This window comes from Schistocerca nitens, chromosome 5, assembly GCF_023898315.1.
Source record: "Schistocerca nitens isolate TAMUIC-IGC-003100 chromosome 5, iqSchNite1.1, whole genome shotgun sequence".
Taxonomy (NCBI): Eukaryota; Metazoa; Arthropoda; class Insecta; order Orthoptera; family Acrididae; genus Schistocerca; species Schistocerca nitens.
In genome coordinates this window covers 261,955,343-261,981,832 of record NC_064618.1, presented here as the reverse complement: position 1 = coordinate 261,981,832, position 26,490 = coordinate 261,955,343, and the positions used below count along the sequence as shown (strand labels likewise).

The 26,490-nt window shown below is 42.2% G+C and overlaps 1 protein-coding gene across 1 annotated transcript in view; it reads left to right on the top strand.

Annotated features, from left to right (window-relative positions):
• LOC126260027 (uncharacterized) overlaps positions 1 to 26,490 on the top strand; it is a 113,313-nt gene that overhangs the window by 49,201 nt on the left and 37,622 nt on the right. Inside the window, exon 3 of the mRNA XM_049957200.1 lies at positions 5,701 to 5,950. Coding sequence (XP_049813157.1) covers positions 5,701 to 5,950 — 250 coding nt within the window. The remainder of the gene's footprint in view (positions 1 to 5,700; positions 5,951 to 26,490) is intronic.

Below are 26,490 nucleotides of genomic sequence, written 5' to 3'. Positions count from 1 at the left end.
AAGTGAGAAGCAAGTCTCTTTAATGCGCGCCTACTGCAGCATGTTTCATGGTGGAAACCACGTTTACCTTTTGCCTAAGAGGAGACTTGCCTTGAGAAACTGTAGCGTGAGACTGTTTAGAGTATTTTAAAATAAGAAAAATGGCCATGGTCAACACAACTACTTTGTGTTTCTGTTCCCCATACCATGACAGGTCCAGCTGCATATGCAAGGGGGTATTTTTGGTGTCTGGAAAGCTGGAGAGAGATACCTACTGACTGAAATTGTGGCAGGGGTCTTATGTGTTTCCCAGATATTTGATTTGCAAAGAGCGTCCTCTCTGAAAAAGAAGAGTGTGAATGTATTTTATTCTTGAAATTTGTTATTTTACTCAAGAATTATTAGGCCATCAACTAGTTAAATAAAATTAATGGTAACCATTTTCATTTATGGTTTTCACTTGTTTGCCTGAAAGATATTTTTGCATTATATTTATCACATATCACTTTTTACAACATTTATTTGCAGAAGATACATTTGTTGTTATTTACGTGATAAACATAAATATTAACAATGTGCATTTGGTTCACTTAAAATTTACTTTTTCGACGTTTTAAATATTACCCTTTAAGCAGTTGCCACTCACAGCTGCTTGACTCTCCCAGCTGTAGAGTGTCAGCGATTTCGTCCCTGATTATAATTTTCAGGTACCCTTAGGTGCAGTTTTTTCTGCTATTCCCTGATGTTATCTATCATTAGTAAGAGTACTGCAATTATTATTACAACGTTTCACTTTATGGACAGCAATAACAACTTTTACTTTCCAAACAGAAACAACAACAACTGTTACTACAACTACTTCTACTAATACTTCTGCTTCTGCTACCGTACTACTACTTCTACTACTACTACTGCTACTGCTGTCATTTTTGTATACATAGTACTTGCTAATATTGCCATTAAAATTTACTTTCGTTATATGGGAGTAACATAAAAACCACAACATCAATTCATAGGAATTTACTAATTTACTTACTGCCTTATTTCACGAACATGTATGTACTTTTGATTCAGGCAGACTCACTTTGCTGTCCGAGATGGCAACTAGGTCGTCGATACCTCCCACACTAGACCATCACCTGTACTGTCTCTTTCATCATTGGCGCAAAGTCTGGCAGCTGTTCCTCGACACTAATAAATGCGCCGTTATACCTTTAAACACACTAAACGATCTCAGAGTAACAAGCGTATCTATCAATTAAGCCAATCACATTTCTCAAATGTGTTGGGATATTCATCGATAGTATTTTAATGTTAACGACCATATCTACTTGCATGTGAAAAGACCATTCGGAATTTCATTAAATGGATATTGCTAAAGGTTACATGTTTTTTTAGGGAGATCTGTGACAAATCACTCGTAAGAACACTTCATCAGTACAGGGATGGAAATGTTTTACTGAAAACTGGACGATTTATCTATTGTCAGTTTAGTTACCAAGAAAGCGTCGGAGAAACGCTCAACAGGCTTCTTGGGTATGTGTTACAATAGGTGCTTTCCGAGAGTATCCTTTACAGCACAAGGAAGGAAAATATCACGTTCTTCGTAGAGCACTGAGCATTATGACTATGACAACCGATTCTAGGATTGCTTGAAAGGAGAATGAACAGTCGTGTAGCCGAAAATGGAAGAAACGACACTGACATGAGTGTTTCTTTGCCCCCTCCCCCCCCCCCCCCACTCCTATGTATTTTAGGTGTGATTGGAAAGTTTTAAGAATGGGCTCATAATTGTACAATGGTGGTACTTACATGCTACTGTGGTGCATCTCCTTCAAAATAGTCCACTTCCGACTGAACACATCCACTCCATCGGTGTTTCCACTTTTGGAAATATTCCTGGAAATATGGCAGTTGTGGTTGCACAGGAATTTTGAATACGATGATAGAGAAGGCACAATGTGTCGGAGCATTGTCATGGTGTAGCACCCAACTCCTGTCTTTCCACAATGCAAGCCTTTACTGCTGCACCTTTTCACGCAAACGCTCAAGGACACATTTGTAGTATTCCTGGTTAATTGTCAGTCCTCCAGGGGTAAATTCATGATGCGCAATACCGGGAGAATCGAAAAAATTCACGAACATTGTCTTCACCTTCGACTGACTTTGCCTGGAGCCTTCCACTGCGAAGACTGCACTTTGGGTTCAGGATAATATCTATCTACCCCCGGTTCGTCAATGTGAAATTACCCTATTTAACAAATCAGTTAATCAGTTCTCGGCTCACTTCAAGTCGGTTTGTCTCTAGTCACTTGACAACAATTTTGGAATGAATTCTATAGACACTCGACGCATATTCAGATCTTTAGTTAAAATTGACTGAACAGCATATAAATTTAATTTAAGTTCATCATTCATATCCTTAATTGTAAGTCTACGATCATAGCGCACTAAGTCGCGAACTTTCACAACTTTTTCATTCGTTTTTGAGGTGGACCATGGTTCATCTTCAAATGATTCACGGCCATTTTTCAATCTGTTGAACCAGACGAAAATATTTGACTGGCTCATACAATTGTCTCCAAAAGCTGTTTTTAATCGTTCGTAAGTCTCAGAAGCTGATTCCCCTGTTTAAAAAAAATTTCAAACAAACTCGTTTTGACATCCATTTTCACGCAGACAGAACACAACAGCAAGCTCTAACTGATCCACACTCAGCCAGCTGGCACAACGAACTGAATAAAGGAAACGCAGTTTCCCGTCAGAGGGCGTTCAAGGACAAGGCATTGACTCACTCCCCACCTTCCGTGAACCTGCCCGCAAAACCAGTAAGCATTAGCGGATCCATTCTTAAAACTTTCCTATCACACCTTGTATATTGAAAAAGAACTCATTTTAGAATTATAAAACACGCAATTAGCAATGATTAATTTGATTAGCAAGCTGTAATCATGTTTTTGACGTGTTGAATAATTGGGACTTCTGTCAGTTGTTGGCGGCGTTCTCGCGAGAATGACACGAACAACCGGCAGAAGTCCCGATTATTCAGCATGTCAACATGTTGTCGAGAAAGTCTTAGGAATTTAATCGTCAACTGTTGGACCCAAATAAGTATTTTTTTTACACATTTCAGGAGAAACCAAAAACTGAATACTGTCATTTGTATTATTGCTACATTACTGGAAATTTTCGGAACTGAAATTGACTTCATTCTGCCTTTATTGAGAGAAAAATAATTGACTTAGAGTATATCATATCGATATTTAACGTTTTCAATGTTTTTTGACTTATTTGGTTCCAACAATATACAATTTTGTTTTTGCTTTTTTAGGATTTAATTGTGTGAACGCTACATAATATATTAGCATGGTCTGACAAAATGGAATAAACTGATTTTTAAGAGCAATAATGATTAACTCTGCATTAGCTATAATTTTAATCAATCACTGGCCAAGACCCACTTCTCCATAGAATGATCACTTTGCAGCAGGCACATATTCAATGACTTTCTTCACATCTACCATCTTAATTCTGGAAATAGGTACTTGGCATGTTGGATGGGACGCTGGAATGCTGTCCATTAATCCTGGAATGATTGGCTCATGTCTCTTTCTTGAGTGAAAATTATGTCTTACTAATCCATCGATATACGGAAGGCCAACTACCTTTTACTCTTTCAAGGCATTGTATTTCTTTGGAGCTACTCAGAGAAAAGAAGATTTTTTTATTGCGTTGTTCTGTCAGTGTCTCACACGAAGCAACACTTTTTCTAAAATATTTGGCCACCAAATGTCGAAATCTAGTATTTCGTCTCCATAAACTAATTTTACTGTCACATTCCTTTTACTGTTTGCTATCAGTTCCATGTATTCATAAGGGATGGAAATGCAGTCACGAGATTTTATTTTCCTGTTATATTGTCAAAAGTCGCGATCACACGGAAGAATGAGTGGCCTCTCTCAGGAAATTTGTGTGTTGTACTCTTGAGGATTCCTGCTTGAACCATGCCCATACACGTGCGTATAAACGTGTGGCTTCGGACACAACCGTCAGAACACAAAAGATCATTAGCCACATTTTTACTGAGATTATTTTTTAGTCAATCAGAAACGAAAGATGCTACTTCGTTCACACATTTCTTTCCTAAGCCTTCATGGTACACGTACACAGTGAAGTGTTCAGTTTTCAAATCATCTGTGCTGAAACAGTACACCGACAGTTGTCGCAGGTACAATATCTATTGTATCGGGATAAGTGGAAGCGGCAAGTTTTGCATATAATCAAGAACTATGTCTCCCACAATATCAATAGATTGGGCTCTTCTCTTGGCATTCTGAAGTGAGTCATAAAATTTAGAGCTACAATGCCTATGAACGTTTAATTCCGCTCTGGCGACAAGCTTGGCTCTTTCATTTATATGTGGGCTTTCCAGGTTGAGTTCAAGCTTTTCACATTTACAAGAGACATCCACTTGTGGTCTGCCAAAGGAACAACTAAAACTGTCCCGATAATAATTACGATAAACATCATATTTTACTTTAGAATCTGCATATTTGTCATTGAACACACTGTGCATTATCCGCACACTTAGCTCAGAGTTTAAATATGTCACTACTTTTTGTGAATAATGTGAGGTTTTAATGGGGAAAGACTTTATATGCCCGTGAATGAGTGCAGGGGTATTGTCTGGTGTCTTCTTGGTGTTCAGGCTTTTCCCGCGTTTATCAATAGGTGTGCTTCCCATCAGCAGCAATTTACAGATTCGAAACATGAGCGAATTCGTCACTGCGTGTATATTCAGGAAAGTTTTTTTTGCAAACCAGTTTCCTTTCACTTCCAAGCATTATATCGTAAAGAAACGTGGCATTCCTTCAGTTTTCACAACATTCTGGATCAGAATTTCCGAGGACACCTCTGCTCTACTTCCTTCGTTTCAGTAAGGCGCTGCAGTCCTGGGTACCTATGGTAGGAAGATCAAGGTATTTTCCCAAAATATTATTACTTTGAATTACGTCAATGGAGTCATAACATTTAATTCCGCAGCGGAAAGGAAATTAATAATATAACATTGGTGTTGCTGGTAATTTTAATATTATTTACATCTATACGGTTTCCTACGGTTGTTCCAAGAAAGACTGTTATTTACCTGCAAGATTCTCTAACTGCTTTCCCTGGAACATCATCTCCTCTGTAATTTCGATCAGATAGTCTTTTTGTACCAGCTGTCCTTACCTTATTTCTGTCATAATCTCCACCACTATTCTTCCTTTTTGGAGCCATAGTTATACAACCAAGTGCCACTCAGTGAATGTTAACAGTGACTGTTAATGCCACGACAAAGGGAGTGGATGACTTTACCACCTATGTATAGTATTGGAGGAAAACAGGCCGGCCGAAGTGGCCGTGCGGTTAAAGGCGCTGCAGTCTGGAACCGCAAGACCTCTACGGTCGCAGGTTCGAATCCTGCCTCGGGCATGGATGTTTGTGATGTCCTTAGGTTAGTTAGGTTTAACTAGTTCTAAGTTCTAGGGGATTTCGTTTCAGCAACAAACACCGTAAAATGCACCACGTCTTCTACCATTTGTAGCAGAATGGCGTGTTTCATTTCAACACCAAATCGTAGGTTATACTCTTCGATGACAAACGAAAATTGAAACTTTTGACTTATTTCGTTTCAAGTATTTGCGATTCAGTTACGTAATCTGTTTTTATTTTTTGCAGTACTACGTCGTACGACGTAGAACTGAAAGGTCAGTGTGCATACAGCTACGGCAATGTGACAGATATGAGTGCATTCTTGGTTGGCGAAACTGCTTTGGGAGACACAATCACCTATTTTGAGGGATACCTGCGAGGTTACATCGATCTACCCAACATCGAGGTCATCTACGACTTCCAGGCGACGCTCACCGTCGGCGACGTCTCAGGCAGCGCCACCCACAGATACCCTAATAACCGAATCGAGGTGATTGTAAGTATTGAGCACGAGTTCTCTTCGCTTACTTACGTCTCGTTATTCTTGTCTACGTGACTTCATTCGAACTCGCGAAACTTCGTTTTGAGCGTCAGATGCTCTTCATTTTCCGTAAATTTTGAAAGGTCTCTGTTGGATTCCTTTCATGTTGATTTCTTAAATCTGTTGTCATTTACGGCATAAATTCCTCTTCTAAATTTACTGTGGTGTTTCTGACTATCTGGGAGGAGACTGAGCAGTGAAACGTGTTACTTTCACACATAAACAAGAACGATCTGTCACACTACTACACTTTAAAACACAGTTTATATGTAATTCATGTCACACAGTCTCATACGGAACCTACATCCGCTTTCTTTTATATACTGTATATGATAAGATACTGTCATCCCCTTCCCTTCTGTGTGAGAGGATGAATGAGCAAATGTATTTCTAGTTGCATGCTGTATGGTAGCAGACAAGCCTGTCTGCTAGAGAACAGTAGGACCAACGTCGGAACAGGTAGCTACGCTTTCTAAAAGCAGAGAGGTTTCTATTCTTAGTATGGTCCTGTCCGTCCCTTGTCGTGTTGGTATAGAAAGCTGCCTCTCTGGTCACTTCCGTTTGTATTTGTGAGGCACCCGTCAGGAAGGGAGCACGGCAGTCTGTCCGCAGCGAGCGTCTGAAGTGATAAGATCTCCGGCTAAGCGCGTGTCTAAGTCCGTCGGACGATGGATTTCTTAAGTTTAGCCTAACTGAAAATTTAATCACCTTTATTTCAGGTTTAGCTCTAAAATATCTAATGTTATCTTAAATTGCAACGCAGTGTATTTCGAGTGTGAAGTTCAGAATACCTTCCAGTAGGTGCTTTGTCAGTACTTTGTGAGTAAAGTGGAACCACGTGTTGATCAGTAACTCTAACTAAGTTCATCAATCTTAAATGCGACTGTGCGTGAGATTATAACATCTCGTCTTGACAATATTTTTCAATATAGCAACTTTTCTTTATGTTCAACCCACGTGGGGTGTACTTTGTGAGACCAGTACCACGTGCTTACACAATTGTTTGACGCATCAGGTTAATAATAAGACAATAGTAACCAGTTCCAGGTTTTTCTTTAGTAAACTGCGTTTCGATGTAATTTATTTTAATTATCAAAATTATTGTGGAGTTACACTCTTTGTGTAAACCAAGTTGACCACGTGAAGCATCTGGTGTAAGCATCAAAGCAGCCCTCAGCTATTCTTTTCGGGAAGATTTCACAGAGGGTTAGTATGAATTTAGTATACCAGTGTGTGGTAATTTCATGACGGACAGGATTGCGCTACGAACGTAACTTCTTTGGGTGAAAATTGAATCGGTTGGTTGTGGTTAATTTCCTTTTGCATATGTTTCAACGTTCTTAGTGTGTTATTTTATGAATGCAGTGTTGTGTGCAGTCTCCCAATCTCGGCTACATATTTGATGTGTTCCATAAGATTACAAACATTTTCACAATCCTAAATAAGGCACCAGTTTAGTTATGAATCAAGTTTAATATGCTGAAATTTCAATGATCAATGTTAAAACAAATTTCCAAATATAAACTGATTTATTTATTTTTATTTAAATTCTCTTTTTCTATATATACACTCCTGGAAATTGAAATAAGAACATCGTGAATTCATTGTCCCAGGAAGGGGAAACTTTATTGAGACATTCCTGGGGTCAGATACATCACATGATCACACTGACAGAACCACAGGCACATAGACACAGGCAACAGAGCATGCACAATGTCGGCACTAGTACAGTGTATATCCACCTTTTGCAGCAATGCAGGCTGCTATTCTCCCATGGAGACGATCGTAGAGATGCTGGATGTAGTCCTGTGGAACGGCTTGCCATGCCATTTCCACCTGGCGCCTCAGTTGCACCAGCGTTCGTGCTGGACGTGCAGACCGCGTGAGACGACGCTTCATCCAGTCCCAAACATGCTCAATGGGGGACAGATCCGGAGATCTTGCTGGCCAGGGTAGTTGACTTACACCTTCTAGAGCACGTTGGGTGGCACTGGATACATGCGGACGTGCATTGTCCTGTTGGAACAGCAAGTTCCCTTGCCGGTCTAGGAATGGTAGAACGATGGGTTCGATGACGGTTTGGATGTACCGTGCACTATTCAGTGTCCCCTCGACGATCACCAGTGGTGTACGGCCAGTGTAGGAGATCGCTCCCCACACCATGATGCCGGGTGTTGGCCCTGTGTGCCTCGGTCGTATGCAGTCCTGATTGTGGCGCTCACCTGCACGGCGCCAAACACGCATACGACCATCATTGGCACCAAGGCAGAAGCGACTCTCATCGCTGAAGACGACACGTCTCCATTCGTCCCTCCATTCACGCCTGTCGCGACACCACTGGAGGCGGGCTGCACGATGTTGGGGCGTGAGCGGAAGACGGCCTAACGGTGTGCGGGACCGTAGCCCAGCTTCATGGAGACGGTTGCGAATGGTCCTCGCCGATACCCCAGGAGCAACAGTGTCCCTAATTTGCTGGGAAGTGGCGGTGCGGTCCCCTACGGCACTGCGTAGGATCCTACGGTCTTGGCGTGCATCCGTGCGTCGCTGCGGTCCGGTCCCAGGTCGACGGGCACGTGCACCTTCCGCCGACCACTGGCGACAACATCGATGTACTGTGGAGACCTCACGCCCCACGTGTTGAGCAATTCGGCGGTACGTCCACCCGGCCTCCCGCATGCCCACTATACGCCCTCGCTCAAAGTCCGTCAACTGCACATACGGTTCACGTCCACGCTGTCGCGGCATGCTACCAGTGTTAAAGACTGCGATGAAGCTCCGTATGCCACGGCAAACTGGCTCTGTTACACTTCTAATATAATTTGTGGAGTAACCAATGCTCCTCAGGACAGTTTCCAGGTGTTGCATTTCTTCTTTGAGGTGTTGCGGCTCACATATTCGTCCTGCTCTCGTTACGAGCGTACTAATCATGCCTCTTTTGTGGCTCGGGTGGTGGTTTGACAGTTTGTCACGTTGCCGAGATGAATGTGCTACACCGAAGTTCTTGAGATGTAAGCGCCTATTCACCACCGCCCAAGCACATCGTATCTACGACTGAATGGAACGAGCTTTTCTTCGTGAGCGAATACATACAACACGGAGAGACTTGGCAAGAACGGATCAGGAACTTCTGGACCTTTTCTATCAACTAAGTAGCAGAATGCATCGAGGCGACTGGGACAAGATTGACAGCATCACTCACAGGAGTATGCAGAACGAACTCGAGCGCTGCACCGATCGACAGAAGAAAAAGTTTGAAAGATGCCGGAAGCACACCGACAAGGCGACTCCCGACATGTCACACACAGTGGTCAACCTCACTGAACGACAATTGACCGAAGAGGAAGTGTCTGTTCTTCAAAAAGGAGGGAATTTCGCTATCATCCCGAGAACTATACCTATGGAGGACATCATTGCCAACACCGAAGCAGCCATTCGTACCCTTCCTTGTGAAAGGGCAGAGGAAATACGCACGGAAACAGCCAGGATACTGCGCCGAGCAAAACCACCAGCTTGCAACCTGAAGAAAGAAGAGGTACAAGCCATTAAGAATCTCAACGCCGACAAGAGTATATTGGTACTGCCTGCCGATAAGGGGAATGCGACCGTCGTAATGAAGACCGAAGATTATGAGCAAAAGATCCGAGACCTATTAGATCCGACGACGTACCGAAAACTAAGCGCAGATCCGACGCAACGTATCACACGGAATACGAATCGATTAATCAAGGCGTCTTCTCTGCCGGCGGACATACAGAGAAACCTGCGCAACACAGAAGCCCTACCACCTCGGCTGTATGGATTACCCAAGATCCATAAGAACAACGTTCCACTGAGACCGATCGTTAGCGCTCCTGGATCACCGACATATAAACTGGCAAAACACTTGGCCTCTCTGCTCCAGCCACACGTGGGGAAGACCGACACATACATTAAGGACTCAGGACATTTCATTGAGAAGCTGAAGAAACTGAAACTTGCACCAAACGACATCCTGGTCAGCTTTGATGTTGTTTCGTTATTTACGAAAGTGCCACTCAGTGACGCTCTGGAGCACATCGGTTCCATTTTTCCGCTAGACATCAGAAAGCTCTTCCATGCATGTCTCACCACGAGCTACTTCACGTGGAATGGCGATTTCTACGAACAGCTGGAAGGCGTCGCCATGGGTAGTCCTCTCAGTCCAGTGGTGGCCAACTTCTTCATGGAACAATTCGAAGCACAGGCACTGGACTCGGCGACTTGCAAACCTAAGGTGTGGTACAGGTACGTCGATGATACTTTCGTGGTGTGGAGCCATGGTGAAGAACAGCTCAGTGACTTCCTAAGACACTTGAACAGCCTCCATGCCAACATAACATTTACCATGGAAGTAGAAAAGGACAAGAAACTGCCATTTCTAGATGTTCTGGTCACAAGGGACGGCGAAGATCTGGGACACAGCGTGTATCGAAAACCGACTCACACGGACCGATACCTGCACAAACTGTCAAACCACCACCCGAGCCAGAAAAGAGGCATGATTAGTACGCTCGTAACGAGAGCAGGACGAATATGTGAGCCACAACACCTCAAAGAAGAAATGCAACACCTGGAAACTGTCCTGAGGAGCAATGGTTACTCCACAAATTATATTAGAAGTGTAACAGAGCCCAACACTCGGCGAAGCAAGGAACCGGAAAAAGAATTGTCGGGTACGGCCTTTCTGCCATACATTCCCAGAGTGACGGACAGAATCGGCCGTATATTGCGCAAACATGGCGTAAAGACGATTTTCAAACCGACAAGGAAGATCAAAGAGTGTCTTAGATCGGCGAAGGAGAAAAGAGACCCACTTGCAATGTCGGGAATATACCGCATACCATGCACATGCGGAAAAGTTTATGTCGGAATGACTGGACGATCCATTAACACCAGGATCAAAGAGCATAAGCGACATTGCAGGTTGGGGCAGGTGGAGAAATCGGCCGTGGCAGAGCACGCACTGAATGAGACCGACCATGTAATAAAATTCGCCGACACGGAAGTTCTGGCTGTAGAGAAGCACTATCACACGCGCTTGTTCAGAGAAGCTGTAGAAATACAAAAACACGCGAACAGTTTGAACAAGAAAGAGGAAAGCCTTAAGGTCAACGGATCCTGGCTTCCCGTACTGCAGCGAACGACCGTCGCAGGTAGCAAGAGGAGAACCGCACCGGAAATGACCGCGGAGAAGCCCTCGGACGTTGGCGCGCCAGGTACATATAGCCTGCGCCCGCGAGCTCGGCTCCAGTTCACCACCGGCAATGGAGGGTGAAGCTTTGACAATGCCAGCCACTCGTGCTGGCGAAACGTCAGAAAAATCATTAGATGAACGTCGGCCGAAGAACCCGAGACAGAAGCCAATAGGCAGTTTGTCAACAAGTGGCCACGAAAGCCTCAACAATTTTGTATTAAAAGATTATAATTAATGTTAGTCTGGTTGGGAATTTGGTAAGCTAGACTGGATACCTGGTGAAACAGTTGCGCAGTAACGCAAGGTTAAATTCCCCAGACAGCTCACAGCTTTTAAACCGCTTTTATTGTTTATCAGTACCGCTTTCATAACAAATTAATGCAACAACATTACAATTTTAAGTATTTTGATCATTCGTCTTGCTAGTTGCCCTCTGGACTTTGTTTTAAAGAGTTAGCATTTTTCAAGACTTCACCGTTTGCTGACGGAAGCCTACTATATACTGCGTCTCCCCTGGGGAAAAGACACGATCTGGACATAGAGCAGCTTGGCCTTTAAGTAGGGAAGAAGGGATTTGAACGCTGAGATGATGCAAATAATCAATCATTACGTGCGTAATTATACAAAGGGGATGGAAATCTCGGCACTAAAGACACAAAATTTATTATTTGAAGGGTACTTTTTTTCATAGACAGACGGTAACTGTATAATGAACATAAATCAGGAAAAATAACAGAATTCATAACCTACTTAAAAGGAAGTGTTGGGGAAAAGGTACAACGTGATGTACTTGCATTGAATGAGGAAAGGATGTTGGCTAAGAAAATGAAACACATCAAAAAGAAAATTCAGATTCAAATCAAAACGTATAAATGATGAAGAGTAAGCTGTAAAGTTTCTTGTATTAATGTATCCGTTGTTTTCATTCACTGTAATTGGGACAAGTTGGCAACGTCTAGTTAGACGCTTTTTGTCTACTAGTTTACAAATGTAAATTTGAAAAAGATAACACTTCATGATACTGTTGTTTCTTCTTCTGGTCATTTGCTAAAATTTCGCTGTTAACTGGAACTGTAGGTAAGAATGTGAATGTGGACGTTAATGGAGGGGTCCTCATATGAATAAGGATATGGGGTATTTATAAGAAAGCGATCTAACGTGCAGGATGTTGCAATAGTATGACTGACTTGGAATTTATCTGGCGTGGCGAGAAGGACGGTTGATTTCTCTCATTTGTTATGGAACCAGTGGGGTGGCTTGCATTTGATTGGATACGTCGGTCTGAGAACCGTCAAGGAGAGGGAGATTTGAACACCTCGATCACTTCTCTGGCTGACTCGTTCTGTATTCGCATAATATGATGCCATTTTGCACCATTCTGACAACAAGAACGAAGATCATACTTGAGAGGTAACGGAGACAATTTTCGAAAATACACTGACGGAAAAATTACAACACCAAAAACTAATTCATGCAAAGAAATTTCTGGAATACAGTGGCTTGCGTAACATATTTAACCGATTAATATTGGAAGATCACGCGAGAAACCGCCATAATACTCAAACTGCAAGCATAAAAGTGTAAGCATTACTTGTACAGCTGCCGGATGTCAATTTGTGGGATGGTGTTCCATGCCTTTTTCACTTTGTCGGTCTATACAAGGAAGGTTAACGCTGTCTGTGGATGAAGCTGGTGTTGTCGTCCGATAGTGTCCCATAAGTGCTTGATTGCTGTCCGAATTGATTATCGAGGCGAACAAAGCAACATGTAGACACTCAGTAGAGCAATTTCTGTTACAACAGTGGTATGTAGACAAGGGTTTTCCTGTTGGAAAACACCCCGTGCGATGTTGTCGCTGTCGAAGTCAGGATATTCCGTCTGGCAGAACGCAATAGCCGCTCTCCTGGGAAGACGCGGGCAGCTCACGCAGCACATCCACAGCTCAGTCGCGGCGATGCGGTACCGGAAGGTCAGCGCTCCGTCTCTCGGTGTACGCACTGTTAGCTTGTGCCGAAGCCAACGCAAGCATCACAGCAGCCGGGAGACGTTCGCCGTAGCCCGGTATTACACTACCATATTTATCTGTCAAAGCTGTTACGGCAAATGTTTAGGCCTCACCGTAAATTTGATCATAAAAATCTTTCGTCTTCTGTTCACGGCAGTGTGAAATGTATCTGCCTGAAGCGCTGGAATCGTTACAGCTATTTGACGTCTGTAGCGTGTTTGTAAATATAGCTACAAAGTTTAGTTGTTATGTTTAACAACTTTGTTTCGACGAGGGTGGTGGGTGAGCAAGGGGTTCAATGTATGCTAATAATCGTGTGCTGATGGCTTGGTGGAATACACTGCAGGCAACTTCAAACCCACAGTCGCAGCTACAGCCATCCACCTCCAAGTCTGGAAACATACGGGAAGCTCTTCTGCTAGCCAGAATAGAGGAGGAGGAACACACTAAACTAAAATAAAAAATTCTTAGCTCTACTTTCTACTTGGTTTATTTTTTAGCTCTGGATGCCACAAGTTGAAAAGAGCATCATCTGTTTCCTAGTTTTCATTAGTTTTGTTGCTGTTGAAACACTAATTCTTTTAATTAAATTATTCAAAGATAAAAATAGTTCCTAACATTTAATTACCTTTAAATACACTAACGGCCATTAATATTGCTACACCAAGAAGAAATGCAGATGATAAACGGGTATTCATTCGACAAATTTATTATACTAGAACTGACGTGTGATTACATTTTCACGGAATTTGGGTGCATAGATCCTGAGAAATCAGTACCCAGAACAACAACCTCTGGCCGTATTAACGGCCTTGATACGCCTAGGCATTGAGTCAAACAGAGCTTCAACACGATACCACAGTTAATCAAGAGTAGTGACTGGCGTATTGTGATGAGCCAGTTGCTCGGCCACCATTGACCAGACGTTTTCAGTTGGTGAGAGATCTGGATAAAGTGCTGGCCAGGGCAGCAATCGAACATTTTCTGTATCCAGAAAGGCCGATAGAGGACCTGCAACATGCGATTGTGCATTATCCTTCTGAAATGTAGAGTTTCGCTGGGATCGAATGAATGGTAGAGCCACGGGTCGTAACACATCTGAAATGTAACGTCCACTGTTCAAAGTGCCGTCAATGCGAACAAGAGGTGACCGAGACGTGTAACCAATGGCACCCCAAACCATCACGCCGGGTGATACGCCAGTATGGCGATGACGAATATGCGCTTCCAATGTGCGTTCACCGCGATGTCACCAAACACGGATGCGACCATCATGATGCTGTAAACAGAACCTGGATTCACGCGAAAAAATGTTTTGCCATTCGTGCACCCACGTTCGTCGATGAATACACCATCGCAGGCGATCCTGTCTGTGATGCAGGGTCAAGGGTAACCGCAGCCATGGTCTCCGATCTGATAGTCCATGCTGCCGCAAACGTCGTCGAACTGTTCGTTCAGATGGTTGTTGCCTTACAAACGTCCCCATCTGTTGACTCAGGGATCGAGACGTGGCTGCACGATCCGTTACTGCCATGCGGATAAGATGCCTGTCATCTCGACTGCTAGTGATACAATGCCGTTGGGATCCAGCACTGTGTTCCGTATTACCCTCCTGAACCCAGCGACTCCATATTCTGCTAAAAGTCATTGGATCTCGACCAACGCGAGCAGCAATGTCGCAATACGATAAACCGCAATCGCGATAGGCTACAATCCGACCTTTATCAAAGTCGGAAACGTTATGGTACGCATTTCTCCTCCTTACACGAGGCATCACAACAACGTTTCACCAGGCAGCTCCAGTCAACTGCTGTTTGTGTATGAGAAATCGGTTGGAAACTTTCCTCATGTCAGCACGTTGTAGGTGTTGCCACGGGCGCCAACCTTGTGCGAATACTCTGAAAAGCTAATCATTTGCATATCACAGCATCTTCATCCTTTCAGTAAAATTTCGCGTCTGTAGCACGTCATCTTCGTGGTGTAGCAATTTTAATGCAATACTGTATTCCTCTTTCACTGATTTATAAACAGCTTCTCACGCTGGTGGAATTATTTAGGTTATTGTGCACTGTGGTATTCGAGTTCATTATAGTTAGCTAGAGTAGTTGTAATAAGAAATACTACATTTTCGATTTCAGTGTTATGATGAGCCTGTCTTCTGCACTTAGGCTACAACATTTCTCAAGTGAGTATTCTGCTTCGTGAGGCATTGCCTTCACTATCTCCACATAAAACCCAGGGCTTCATGCAAGTATGTTACACAATGCAATTGCGGTAAACGCAGCAGCAGTGCATAACAACAAGTTGTCCATCTTGAACTTTGATGAAAAATGTGTTGACAGTGTAATAGCCCTTTCTAGCGCCACGTCAAAGAACTTTGGCAAAGAAATATGGCGAATATTTGGTCATTTTTGTGTACGTAGTTCCGCGTAGTCAGCGCATACACAACTTACCCAGTAGAGCGCGCCCCGTTAAGCACAACAGCGCAGGCGCAGCGCTCGTCTGTCTCCGCACTACGAGATGGCGCTGCCTTAGAGACGGATCAAATTCTGATTCCGCCGATCCGCGTATTAATATGTAACACAGCCAATGATATTGCTGCTAACATAGAACCTTTTCTCCTCGCGGATCACATTTGCGCAGTGATACCTGAACGCACGAGGTATTATAACGAGTGTACAGACTTCCGATTAGTCAGTCTGCATTTGTCTGCACCAGTCTTTACCAGTCTGCATTAGTATGTACCAGTCTATAGTCAAGTTTCAGTCTGCGCCTAATAAGATTTCCATATTCCTGTACATAGCCATGAAGATAAATGTATAGACACTTAGTCAAGTATCAGAGATATGTGAGAATAAGATTAACGTACCAAGAGCAAAGGAACTTCAGATTATCAATTGTAAATAGCATCCAGAATCAAGTTACATAATGTTTATGCTTGTTATTATTTTAATAAATGTGTGTGAAAATTAAACAAGTTCTGTTTAAAGTTGGTCACCGTCAATCTGCTACTCTAAGCATGCAAGTGGCATTTCTATCGTCTGACCCAACGGCAGAAGATAAACACGCCATGATAAGACCACGAGACATATTGCTGACACTCGCCTACTTCGTTAGAGCGACAAGTCAAATAATCTGATGGTGTGTGTACCGAAGGTCTTACAGTATGCACACCACAGTCATATTTCTTGGTCAAGGAACTATGGTAGTGCAATAGCGGCCTAACCGGTCTCCGTTCCTAACCGCCTGCTGCTCGGAGCTATACCTCTCAGCTGCGCGAAAGTGGCCAGCAGGCAGCACTGCCACCCTGAGGTAAAGCTCAGCGCAAAATAGCAGAAACGTGCGAATCGATATATCACCGACGAGCTAGACGGATCAGAGAGTTTCCCTTCCGTAGACGCGGAGGAGTCCACACAAAGAAACTTTTAAGAGGCATTCGGTTTAGAGTCTTAAACAAGAAAAGTCTGGTTTTGTCACCGACAATAGCGCTCTGGCTGTGAGTGCCGGTGGACATAGATGTTTGCTGGCTGACGCCGGACTGAAACTGAAACGCACTTCGCATTTTGCGCGGGGTTCTGATGGGAGCAGAAAGCGGATTCAAGCCCCTGAAGACATCTTTTTATTGGTAAGCGTGGCTTCGGCTCATGATTGGTAGATTCCGGAAGCAGGATATAAGTGTGAGTTCGTTACGGAAATTCTATGCGGAATCTTATGGGGACATTTGATACTTTGTACCACAGCGATAGTGATTCTCTTTTATTTCAACTTCCGATTGCAGTTGTTCCAGTGGATCGCAGCTCTCGCATTTCCCGGCAAAAGTTGAACATATATTGCACAGTCAAAACGATCAACTCTTTGCACGGTTGCGTAATACATGCAAATTATAAAAATGAATGTACGTATGTATGATTGTATGTACGTATACTGAGCTGACAAAAGTCATGGAATAGTGGTAGTATCGCGTAATAAAGGCCAGTGCATTGGCGGAGCTGTCATTTCTACTCAGGTGATTCATGTGAAAAGGTGTCGGATTTGATTATGGTCCACGACTGGAATTAACAAACTTTTAACGTGGAATGGTGGGCGCATGGGACATTTCGTGTCGGAAATCGTTAGAGAATTTAATGTTCCGAGAATCACAGTGTGAAGAGTGTGCCAGCCGTCACTTAACGACAGAGAGGAGCCGCGTTTGTCTAGAGACAAGCAACACTGCGTGAAATAACCGCAGATATCAATGTCGGATGCACGAAAAACGTATCCGTTAGGACAGTGTGGTCAGATTTGGTGTTAATGGGATACGAAAGCAGAGGACCAACGCGAATGCCTTTGCTAATACACACATGAAAAGAAGTTTTCATCATCCCGGCTCCCAGAACTCCTGAAGATTGACGTTCACTATGGATATTGTATCACAGACATAGTCCCTTTGACCGTTCAGAGATGTCACTAAACCTGCCCAAAGATGTAAACAACCATGCATGTGCAGCGACTATTAGACAGATGGGGTCCGATAGCCGAACGGTTCCAATCATTCCACCAGGAAATGGGTGTACGGCTCGTGTTGTCTATATGTTCAACCATGCCTAGAGGGTCAATACCGCAGTTCGACTGCCTTCGCATTGTTATTTTGTGCCAGGAAGGGCTCTCATCAAGCGAAGTATACAGGCGTCTTGGAGTGAACCAGAGCGATGTTGTCTGGAGATGGAAGCGATACCCAGAGAGAGGAACTGTCGATGACATGTCTCGCTCAGGCTACCTAAGGGCTACTGCTGCAGTGGATGACCGCTACCTGCGGATTATGGTTCGGAGGAACCCTGACAGCAAAGCCAACATGTTGAATAATGCTTTTCATGCAGCCACAGGACGTCGTGTTATTACTCAGACTGTGCGCAATAGGGTGCATATTGCGCAACTTGTGAGGTAACAGGTGGATTGTGGCGCCCTGAAAATATTCTAAGTTGCCGTGGCCGCACTGGACGCTCGTGAAAGCCGGGGCCCTGAAGCCAACACGAGGTGGCAAACGTTAGCCGGACGAGAGGGGCAGCCCCAGTGGCGGGAGTGCCAAAGATGGCGGACTTGGTGAAACCTTAATGGAAGACTTTTCACAGTTCGTATAGAAATTAATAGTAGCCAGATGAATCATGATACTTCAGAAAGAAATATGTACACTGCCACTAACTGCACGACGATTCTGATCGTGTAATCAGATTTTCAATATCTTTATTAGTTTAAAGTTTAGTATCTGACGGTAAAGTATACAAGTAATACCCAGCAACGAATTTCCAAAGTCTAAACGGTTCGGTCGATTTCGTCGATCTACATGTCGTTAGAAAGCCATTAGTGTAAACCTAAATTGGTATGAATTACAGGCATGTAACTTAAATAGTACATGAGTTATTGGAGGTCAAAGTGGCCGATTACTATCAATCGCGTCAGGCCTTAAGTACTCCACAGTTACACGAAAAAACGGTAGCAGCATGCTTGTAAATATATTTATTCATCTATGTCTTTGTATATATCCCATATATACTATTCATGAAGAAATTGGTTAAATATTTATTGTGTTTTAGAAAGCACAGAGACTTTAGGCTTCTGACCTATCTTTCGCTCCTTTTCTTTTGATATGTGTTTATTTAATTGTTTAAGTATTTAATAATCTGTGTTAGATCGTGTTTATGGTCCACCCGTAGGAATATTTATTTAATTTCAAGTATTTAAATGTAAATCCTGTATTAGGTAAGTGTTTTATGTATGTGAGTGTGCACTGGCTGTAAGACATGGCGGGAGCGCTATAGCCAATCACAGCACTCTTTAATGGTGTGACTGTATAGAAGTGGGGGAGGAGCATTGTTTCGAGAGAGGACACAGGGGGCAGTTCTGGACAGGACGGCACTGGACACGGGAAGTGCCGGTACGGTACGGGCGACAGATGGATGGTCGCAAGAGGGACTTGGAATGTGGAGCGGTTAGCGCGTGATCGCGAGAGATAGAAATACTTCGGAGTGCGGACTTGTGAACTTCTGAGATTTCCCAGGTGTCTACAGTGAAGACGTAGTGTGCGTTTAGAAGTGAATATCTAGCGAGTTATGTTGTTGTTCATAACTAATTACGTGCAGTAGTAATCTATTGTTTCTCTGTTATTCAACTTATATTTTATTTAATTGCTGGACCATCGACACCAGTAAGTGTTTTGTAGAAATATACCGCATTCTCAAAACTGCTTCTACTATTGTGCTCATCATTTAAAGTCGTTAAGATAGTACCTGCAGATTTTATTCAATTTGAATCTTTCATCTATAAATTATATGTTAATTTCATACTTCGCAATTGCCGAGTGATAGAAACCTTTGACCATTCGATTCATGTGTGTATTCTTATCGTATACTGTAGCCTCAGCAGTATTTGGCCCGTAATGCGGCAACTACGTATCCCAGTCCTTAGACAGCGAAACCAGCCAAAGCTTTTAATATTGCAACTCTGAGTCTGAGGCTGCAAACTTCACTCCCGACGTCCATGGCGAGGTCCATCTTTGCAACCACGACACCATGCAGCGCGGTACAGATGGGCCCAACAACATGCCGAATTCACCACTCAGGACTGGCATCACATTCTCTTCACTGATGAGTGTCGCATATTCTTTCAACCACACAATCGTCGGAGACGTGTTTGGAGGCAACCCGGTCAGGCTGAACGCCTGAGACACAATGTCCAGCGAGTGAAGCAAGGTGGAGGTTCCCTGCTGTTTTGGCGTGGCATTATATGGGGCCGACGTACGTCGCTGGTGGTCACGGAAGGCGGCGTAACGGCTGTACGATACGTGAATGCCATCCTCCGACCGATAGTCCAACAATATCGGCAACATATTGTACAGGCATTCGTCTTCATGGACGAAAATTCGCGCCCCCATCGTGCACATCTTGTTGATGACTTCCTTCAGGATACCGACATCGCTCGACTAGAGTTTCCAGAATATTCTCCAGACATGAACCCTATCGAACATGCCTGGGATAGATTGAAAAGGGCTGTTTATAGACAACGTGACCCACCAACCATTCCTTAAGCTTAAGGAAGACATAGGAGACGCAAATGTGTGTTAGGTGCCTAAGCGGAACAGGACATTTATGAGCAGGTGCAGGATGTTCGTGTTAGCAAGGAGTGATATATGGAAATTAAAGCGAGATATTTCGTGGAAGTGATAAATCATGGGAGAACGGAGTTGTACGCTGTGTACGTGGGATTTGGCTATGAATAGGAAGGTAGGGCAGAGAGAGAGTTATTGTCAACAGATCCGTGATAGGGTTAGTCTCATCAGAATCTACATCAAACCAACACCGACAACAGTATCTCAGGCATCCATACCAACGATGCAAGTGGAAGATGAAGAGATGGAGAAAATATATGAGGATATTGAACGAGTAATTCAGTACGTACGTGTAGAGAGATGAAAATATGATACCCATCAGAGACTAGAATGTAGCGAAAGATGAAAGGGTTACGGGAGAATATGGAACTGGCAGTAATAATGAAAGAAGAGAAAGACTAATTAAGTTTTGCAATAAATTTCAGGTAGTAATAGGGAATAATCACTTCAAGAATCACCATAGGAAGTGGTATGCTTGGAAAATGCCTGGAGACTTGAGAAGATTTCAGTTAGATTCCATCTTGGTAAGGCTGAGATCCAGAATCATATATTGGATTGTAAGGCGTACCAAGGGCAGCTATAGAATCCAATCAAGATTTTATAATGGTGAAGTGTAGGCTGAAGTTTAAGAGACATGTCAGGAAGACTAAGTGCGCTAAGAAGTGTGGTACAGAAGTACTAACAAATGAAGAGATACGTCTGAAGTTCCCTGAGGCTGTAGATACTGAGACAATGAATAGCTCGGTAGGCATTTAAGTTGAAGAGCAATGGACGGGTCTAAAAACGGCAGTCACCGAATTTGGAAGGAAAAACGTGGTTACAAGATAGAGAACTGCCAAGAAACTATGGTAACAGAAGAAATTACTTCACATGATGAAGGAAAGAAGGAAGCACGAACATTTTCAGGGAAATTCAGGAACATAGTTGCCTTTGGAAATATCCGGATTTCGGCTTTTATACCATTATCGAGTACAACGCTTTTGCAGTGTGCATGATAATGGCATAAAATCCGAAATGTCGATCGCACAAAAAATAAATATAATAATACACAGTCATGTAGTGGTTTACTCTTTTAAAAAAGTATTACATGACTGTGGCTCAACGTAATCGAAAACTTTCCACTTAGGAATGAAATAAATAGGAAATGACAGAAGGCTAAGGCGAGAGGTGCAGCCACCAGACACACAGTTCTGACGTTGCGATTGATAACGAGAAGCAAGACTAAAGAAAAATGGAGATACTTTCATAGGATTTGTCGATTTGGAAAGAGCGGTCGACAATGTAAAATGGTGCAAGATGTTCGAAATCCTGCGAAAAAGAGGGATAAGCTATCAGGTAATCCGGGTAATATACAGTGTGTATAAGAACCATGCGGAAACAGTAGGAGTGGAATAAGAGGACCAAAGTGCTCGGATTAAAATCGGTGCAAGGCGGGGATATAGGTTTTCGCTCCTACTCATGAACCTATGCGCCAAAGGAGCTACAGCGGAAATACAAGGAAGTATCAAGAGTGAAATTAAAATTCAAGGTCTAACGATATTAATGATAAGCTTCGCTGATGACATTGATATCCTCAATGAAAGTGAAGAATAATTAACGAATGTGTTGAATGGGATAGGCAGTCTAAAGAGTACGGATGTGGACTGAAAATAAACTGAAGAAAGATGAAAATAATGAGAAGCAGAATAAATGAGAAAAGCGAGAAATTTAACATTTGTGATCACGAGATAGGTAAAGTTGAGAAATTCTGCTACCTAGGCAGCAAAATAATCCATGACGTATAGCGAAAGAAGGCTATCAAAAATGGCATTCCTGACCAAGAGAAGTCTTCTGGTATCTAGCACAGGTCTTAATTCGTGGAAGAAATTTCTAAGAATGTACATCTGGAGCACAGCATTATACGTTGTGAAACATGGACAGTAGGAAGCCTGAACAGAAGAGAATATAAGCATCTGAGATGTGGTGCTACAGAAGAATGTCGAAAATCAAGTGGGCTGATAAGGAAAGGAATGAGGAGGTTCTCTGAAGAATCGAATGAGGAAAGGGATACATTGAAAACATTGACAAGAAGAAGTAAGACATCTGGGAATAACTTCCACGGTACTAGAGGGAGCTGCAGAGGGTAGAAACTAGAAGAAGACTGAGATTGGAATACATCCAACATATAACTGAGGATGTACTTTGCAAGTGCTACTCTGAGATGAAAAGGTTGGCACTAGAGACGAGTTGGTAGCGAACCGCATGAAACCAATCAGAGGACCGATGACTGAGAAGAATTGTGTAGCCTGCAATAGAAAAAGAGTAGTGATGATCTCTCCACTGCAAAAAGATTTTGGATCAGCCCCACATTCGGATGTCTGAGAAGGGACTGCCAAGGGGGAGGTGACCATGAGAAAAAGACTGAATAACCAATGAAAGAATAACGTTCTGCCACTCAGTACGAGAAATGTCAGAAATTTGAACGTGGTAGAGAGGCGACAAACTCTAAAATGCGAAATGAAACAGCTGAGTCTACCTGTAGTAGGGACAGGGAACCAGTGAAGTTAAATCGAAGATAGGGGTGTCCAGTCAGACAAATATAGAGTATTATCAAGCACAGCAGGATTGGTATAAAGGTTGTAGGTTTTATTATGAATAGGAACCAGTGATGAGCTATGTGAACGATTCGGTGAGAGGGGCATTCTCATCAGTTTCGACAGAAAAATAACACCGGCAATGGTAGTATGGCAAAGTCGCAAACAGCAGGTTAAGAGATATAGAAAGTATGTGACGATATAGATGGGTCATTCAGCATGTTAAGGGAGATTAAAATCTAATAAGCATGAGAGACTGGAACATAGTTGTTGTGGGAGGCATACAAGAAACGGTTAGAACGATACAACAGCTTGGCAGTAGGAAAAAGAGAGGAGAAAGACTGAATTCGGTGATAAATTTGAGATGGTAATAGCAATTACTCGGTTCAAGAATCACAAGAGAAGGACGTGTATTTGAAAAAGCCCTTTAGACAAAGGAAGATTCCAGTTGGATTACATCATAGCTAAACAGAGATTCCTAAAGGATATACTGGGTTCTAAGGAGTGCTGAGGAGGAGATATTGGCTGAGATCACATTTTAGTAATGACAAGAGTACATTGAATCGCCTGGCAGAATCATTACAGGTGGAATATTGAAGTGATGAGGGATCATGAGACCCGTTTTAAGTTCGCTATGGACACTAATAAGGAATAGCAGAGTAGGCATTTCGGTTGAAGACGGTTGGACATTTCTAAAAAGGGCAATCAAGGATGTTGGAATGTCAACCATACGTACAAGAAAAGTAATTGCGAAGAAACCCTGGTTAACAGATGAAAATACTTCAACTGATCGACGACAGAAGGAAGTACAAACATGTGTCAGGAATACGGCAATATAAACCCCATAGGAAATTAATATGCCGGCCGGAGTGGCCGTGCGGTTCTAGGCGCTGCAGTCTGGAACCGAGCGACCGCTACAGTCGCAGGTTCGAATCCTGCCTCGGGCATGGATGTGTATGATGTCCTTAGGTTAGTTAGGTTTAATTAGTTCTAAGTTCTAGGCGACTGATGACCTCAGAAGTTAAGCTGCATAGTGCTCAGAGCCATTTGAACCATTTTTGAATTTAATAAATAGGAAGTACAGAGCAGCCAAAGGGAAACGACTGCAGGACAGACATGAGGAAATCGAAAATGTAATAATCGTTGGGAGTACTGACACAGAACATAGGCAAGTCAATATATCCGCCAAAGAAATTAAACATAATTATGGTAACATTAAAGAAAGCTGTGGGAATTCCACTGACAAAAACAGGGGACGGATGGAGTGGATGGGAAGAGTACTATGATGGTGTCAATTTGGGTGAGGACTTGCCCAATAACAAGGTAGAAGAAGTAACTGTAGTCGATGTAGAATATGTAGAGGATCCAGTATTAGGGGCATCTGGATCACTTGAGATCAATGAAGGCAAAGTAATATATAACATTCCATCAAAATTCCTAAAATCATATCAAGGACTGGGAACCAAACGACTATTCAGGTTGGTGGATAGAATATATGAGACTTAGGATGTACAATACGACATTCAGAAAAATATCATCCACACAATCCCGAAAATAACAAGGGCAGATATGTGCCAGAACTATTACAAAATCTGCTTAACAACTCATGCATCCAGTCTTCTGACAAGGACAATATAGTGAAAAGTGAAGCAGAAATTGAGGATGTGTTAGACAATAATCAACATGGCTTTAGGAAACGTACAATCACCAAAGTGGCAGTTTTGACATTGCACTTCGTAATGGAAGCAAAACTGAAGAAATGTCAAGACATGTCCATTGGATACAATGACAAAGAAAAAGCATTCGATATTGTAAAGTGTTGTAAGATATTCTAAATTCTGAGAAAAAACAGCAAAAAACTGTAGAGAAATAGTAGTATAACAATGCATGTTCTAGGGCACTTCCTAACAATTTTTAGATGTAAAATAATTGATTTTTTAAACCTATTTCATCGAATTATGAGTTAGGTTATTTCTTAGTTCAAAAATTGGTTGATCAAAAGTGACACCCTTATATTTAAAAAAACTAATTTGGAGATTATAAAAATAATTACATGTAATAAATTGATAGCAAAAACAGATGAATGACAAATTGTACTCGAATAATAAAAGGACATTATGACAGAAAACTAAATATAGTGTCTTAAAGGATATAATCCAATTGGACTAAAATTAGACAAAACAAGAGCTACTTGTAAGATGCGTATAACTCAAGACTGATGAAACAGATATTATTCTAATAAAAGAGGTGTAAGACTGGCATGTTGAGTAGTATGGATGACATGGGGCACATATTGAAGAAGAGCACTAAAGTTGTGAGGGTAAAATATATAATAGAATATGGGAATCAGTCAGGTAAACCACGATCAATTTCTAAAAATGTATAAACAATGACTGTGTAAATAGCTATTATTTGAAGAAAACCTGTAACAAACAGAATAAGATGGGCAATGTACTGTAAATTAATATGTATAACACAAACTAATTGAGCAATTCAAAAAATTGGAAGTCATTGATTTATATGATAACCTGGATACAACCAACTTGAATTCTTTCAGAATTATGCAGAGTGGTGTAGTGATGCTAATCGATGCTATGAATGTACAGCTGATAGAATTAACCCCCAAAACAATCGCAAAAATCGAGATAAATATTTTATTGATATACTAAATAAATTAATGAAGCTTGCTTGCAATGACACAATTTTATCTATAACAGCTGCTGCTGCTAAGAATAGAGTAATAAATTTTTTTTCAGTGTTCAGTAGGAATTATAAAGGAGAAGCTGTACCATACGCTTATTTAATAGTTAAACTATGTAATCTCCCCACGGAAAATTACCCTCTACCACGCAATAATTAATAATGGTCAATCAAATCATCCACATTTATTTACGTTTGAAAAGTATCTAATCAGATTTCCTAGTAATATATGCGCCGACAGCTCGTCGACGCCAAGGTATTTTTCTAGTACGTTTATTCTTTGGAACAACAGTGGTACGAAGATGTATGCTCCATGGTTATTATAGAGAGAGAAAGGAACAGCTTCAGAAAGTATCGGTTAAGAGTTTTTTCGGATTGCTAAAAGAGATTTGTTTACTCTTCTTCGCGCTAAAGCGAGAAAGGAAGTTTGTGCCGCTAGCGTGATAGGTCAAGAGAAAGAGAGACTGTAAAATCAACTTTCATGAGACTGAAAATCCACAGAAAACGGAACATGTACGGAAATGGATTCAATAGACAATTTTCCTCAGAAATAAGGTTTGTGACCATTTTATTCTAGAGTGAATGACGAATGAGTTCTCTGTCTGAATCATTGATGATTGTCTGGGCCCTGTAATTAATTGGGAAGTTTCAGCTGTGACGGAGAGAGCCTGCAATCTCTGAGTTTTTATAAATCGTCGAAAAAGGCTTCGTCCACATCTGAAATTTTAGATCTGTCGTAAACTGAACGAATTGTTCAAACGATCGATTTTCCCAACTGAATGCAGCGCTTAATAATAATAACAAATGCAAAGATCTTTTCTAGCAAGCCAGCCGCTGAATATTAAGACGAGGGGCTCCACCAGA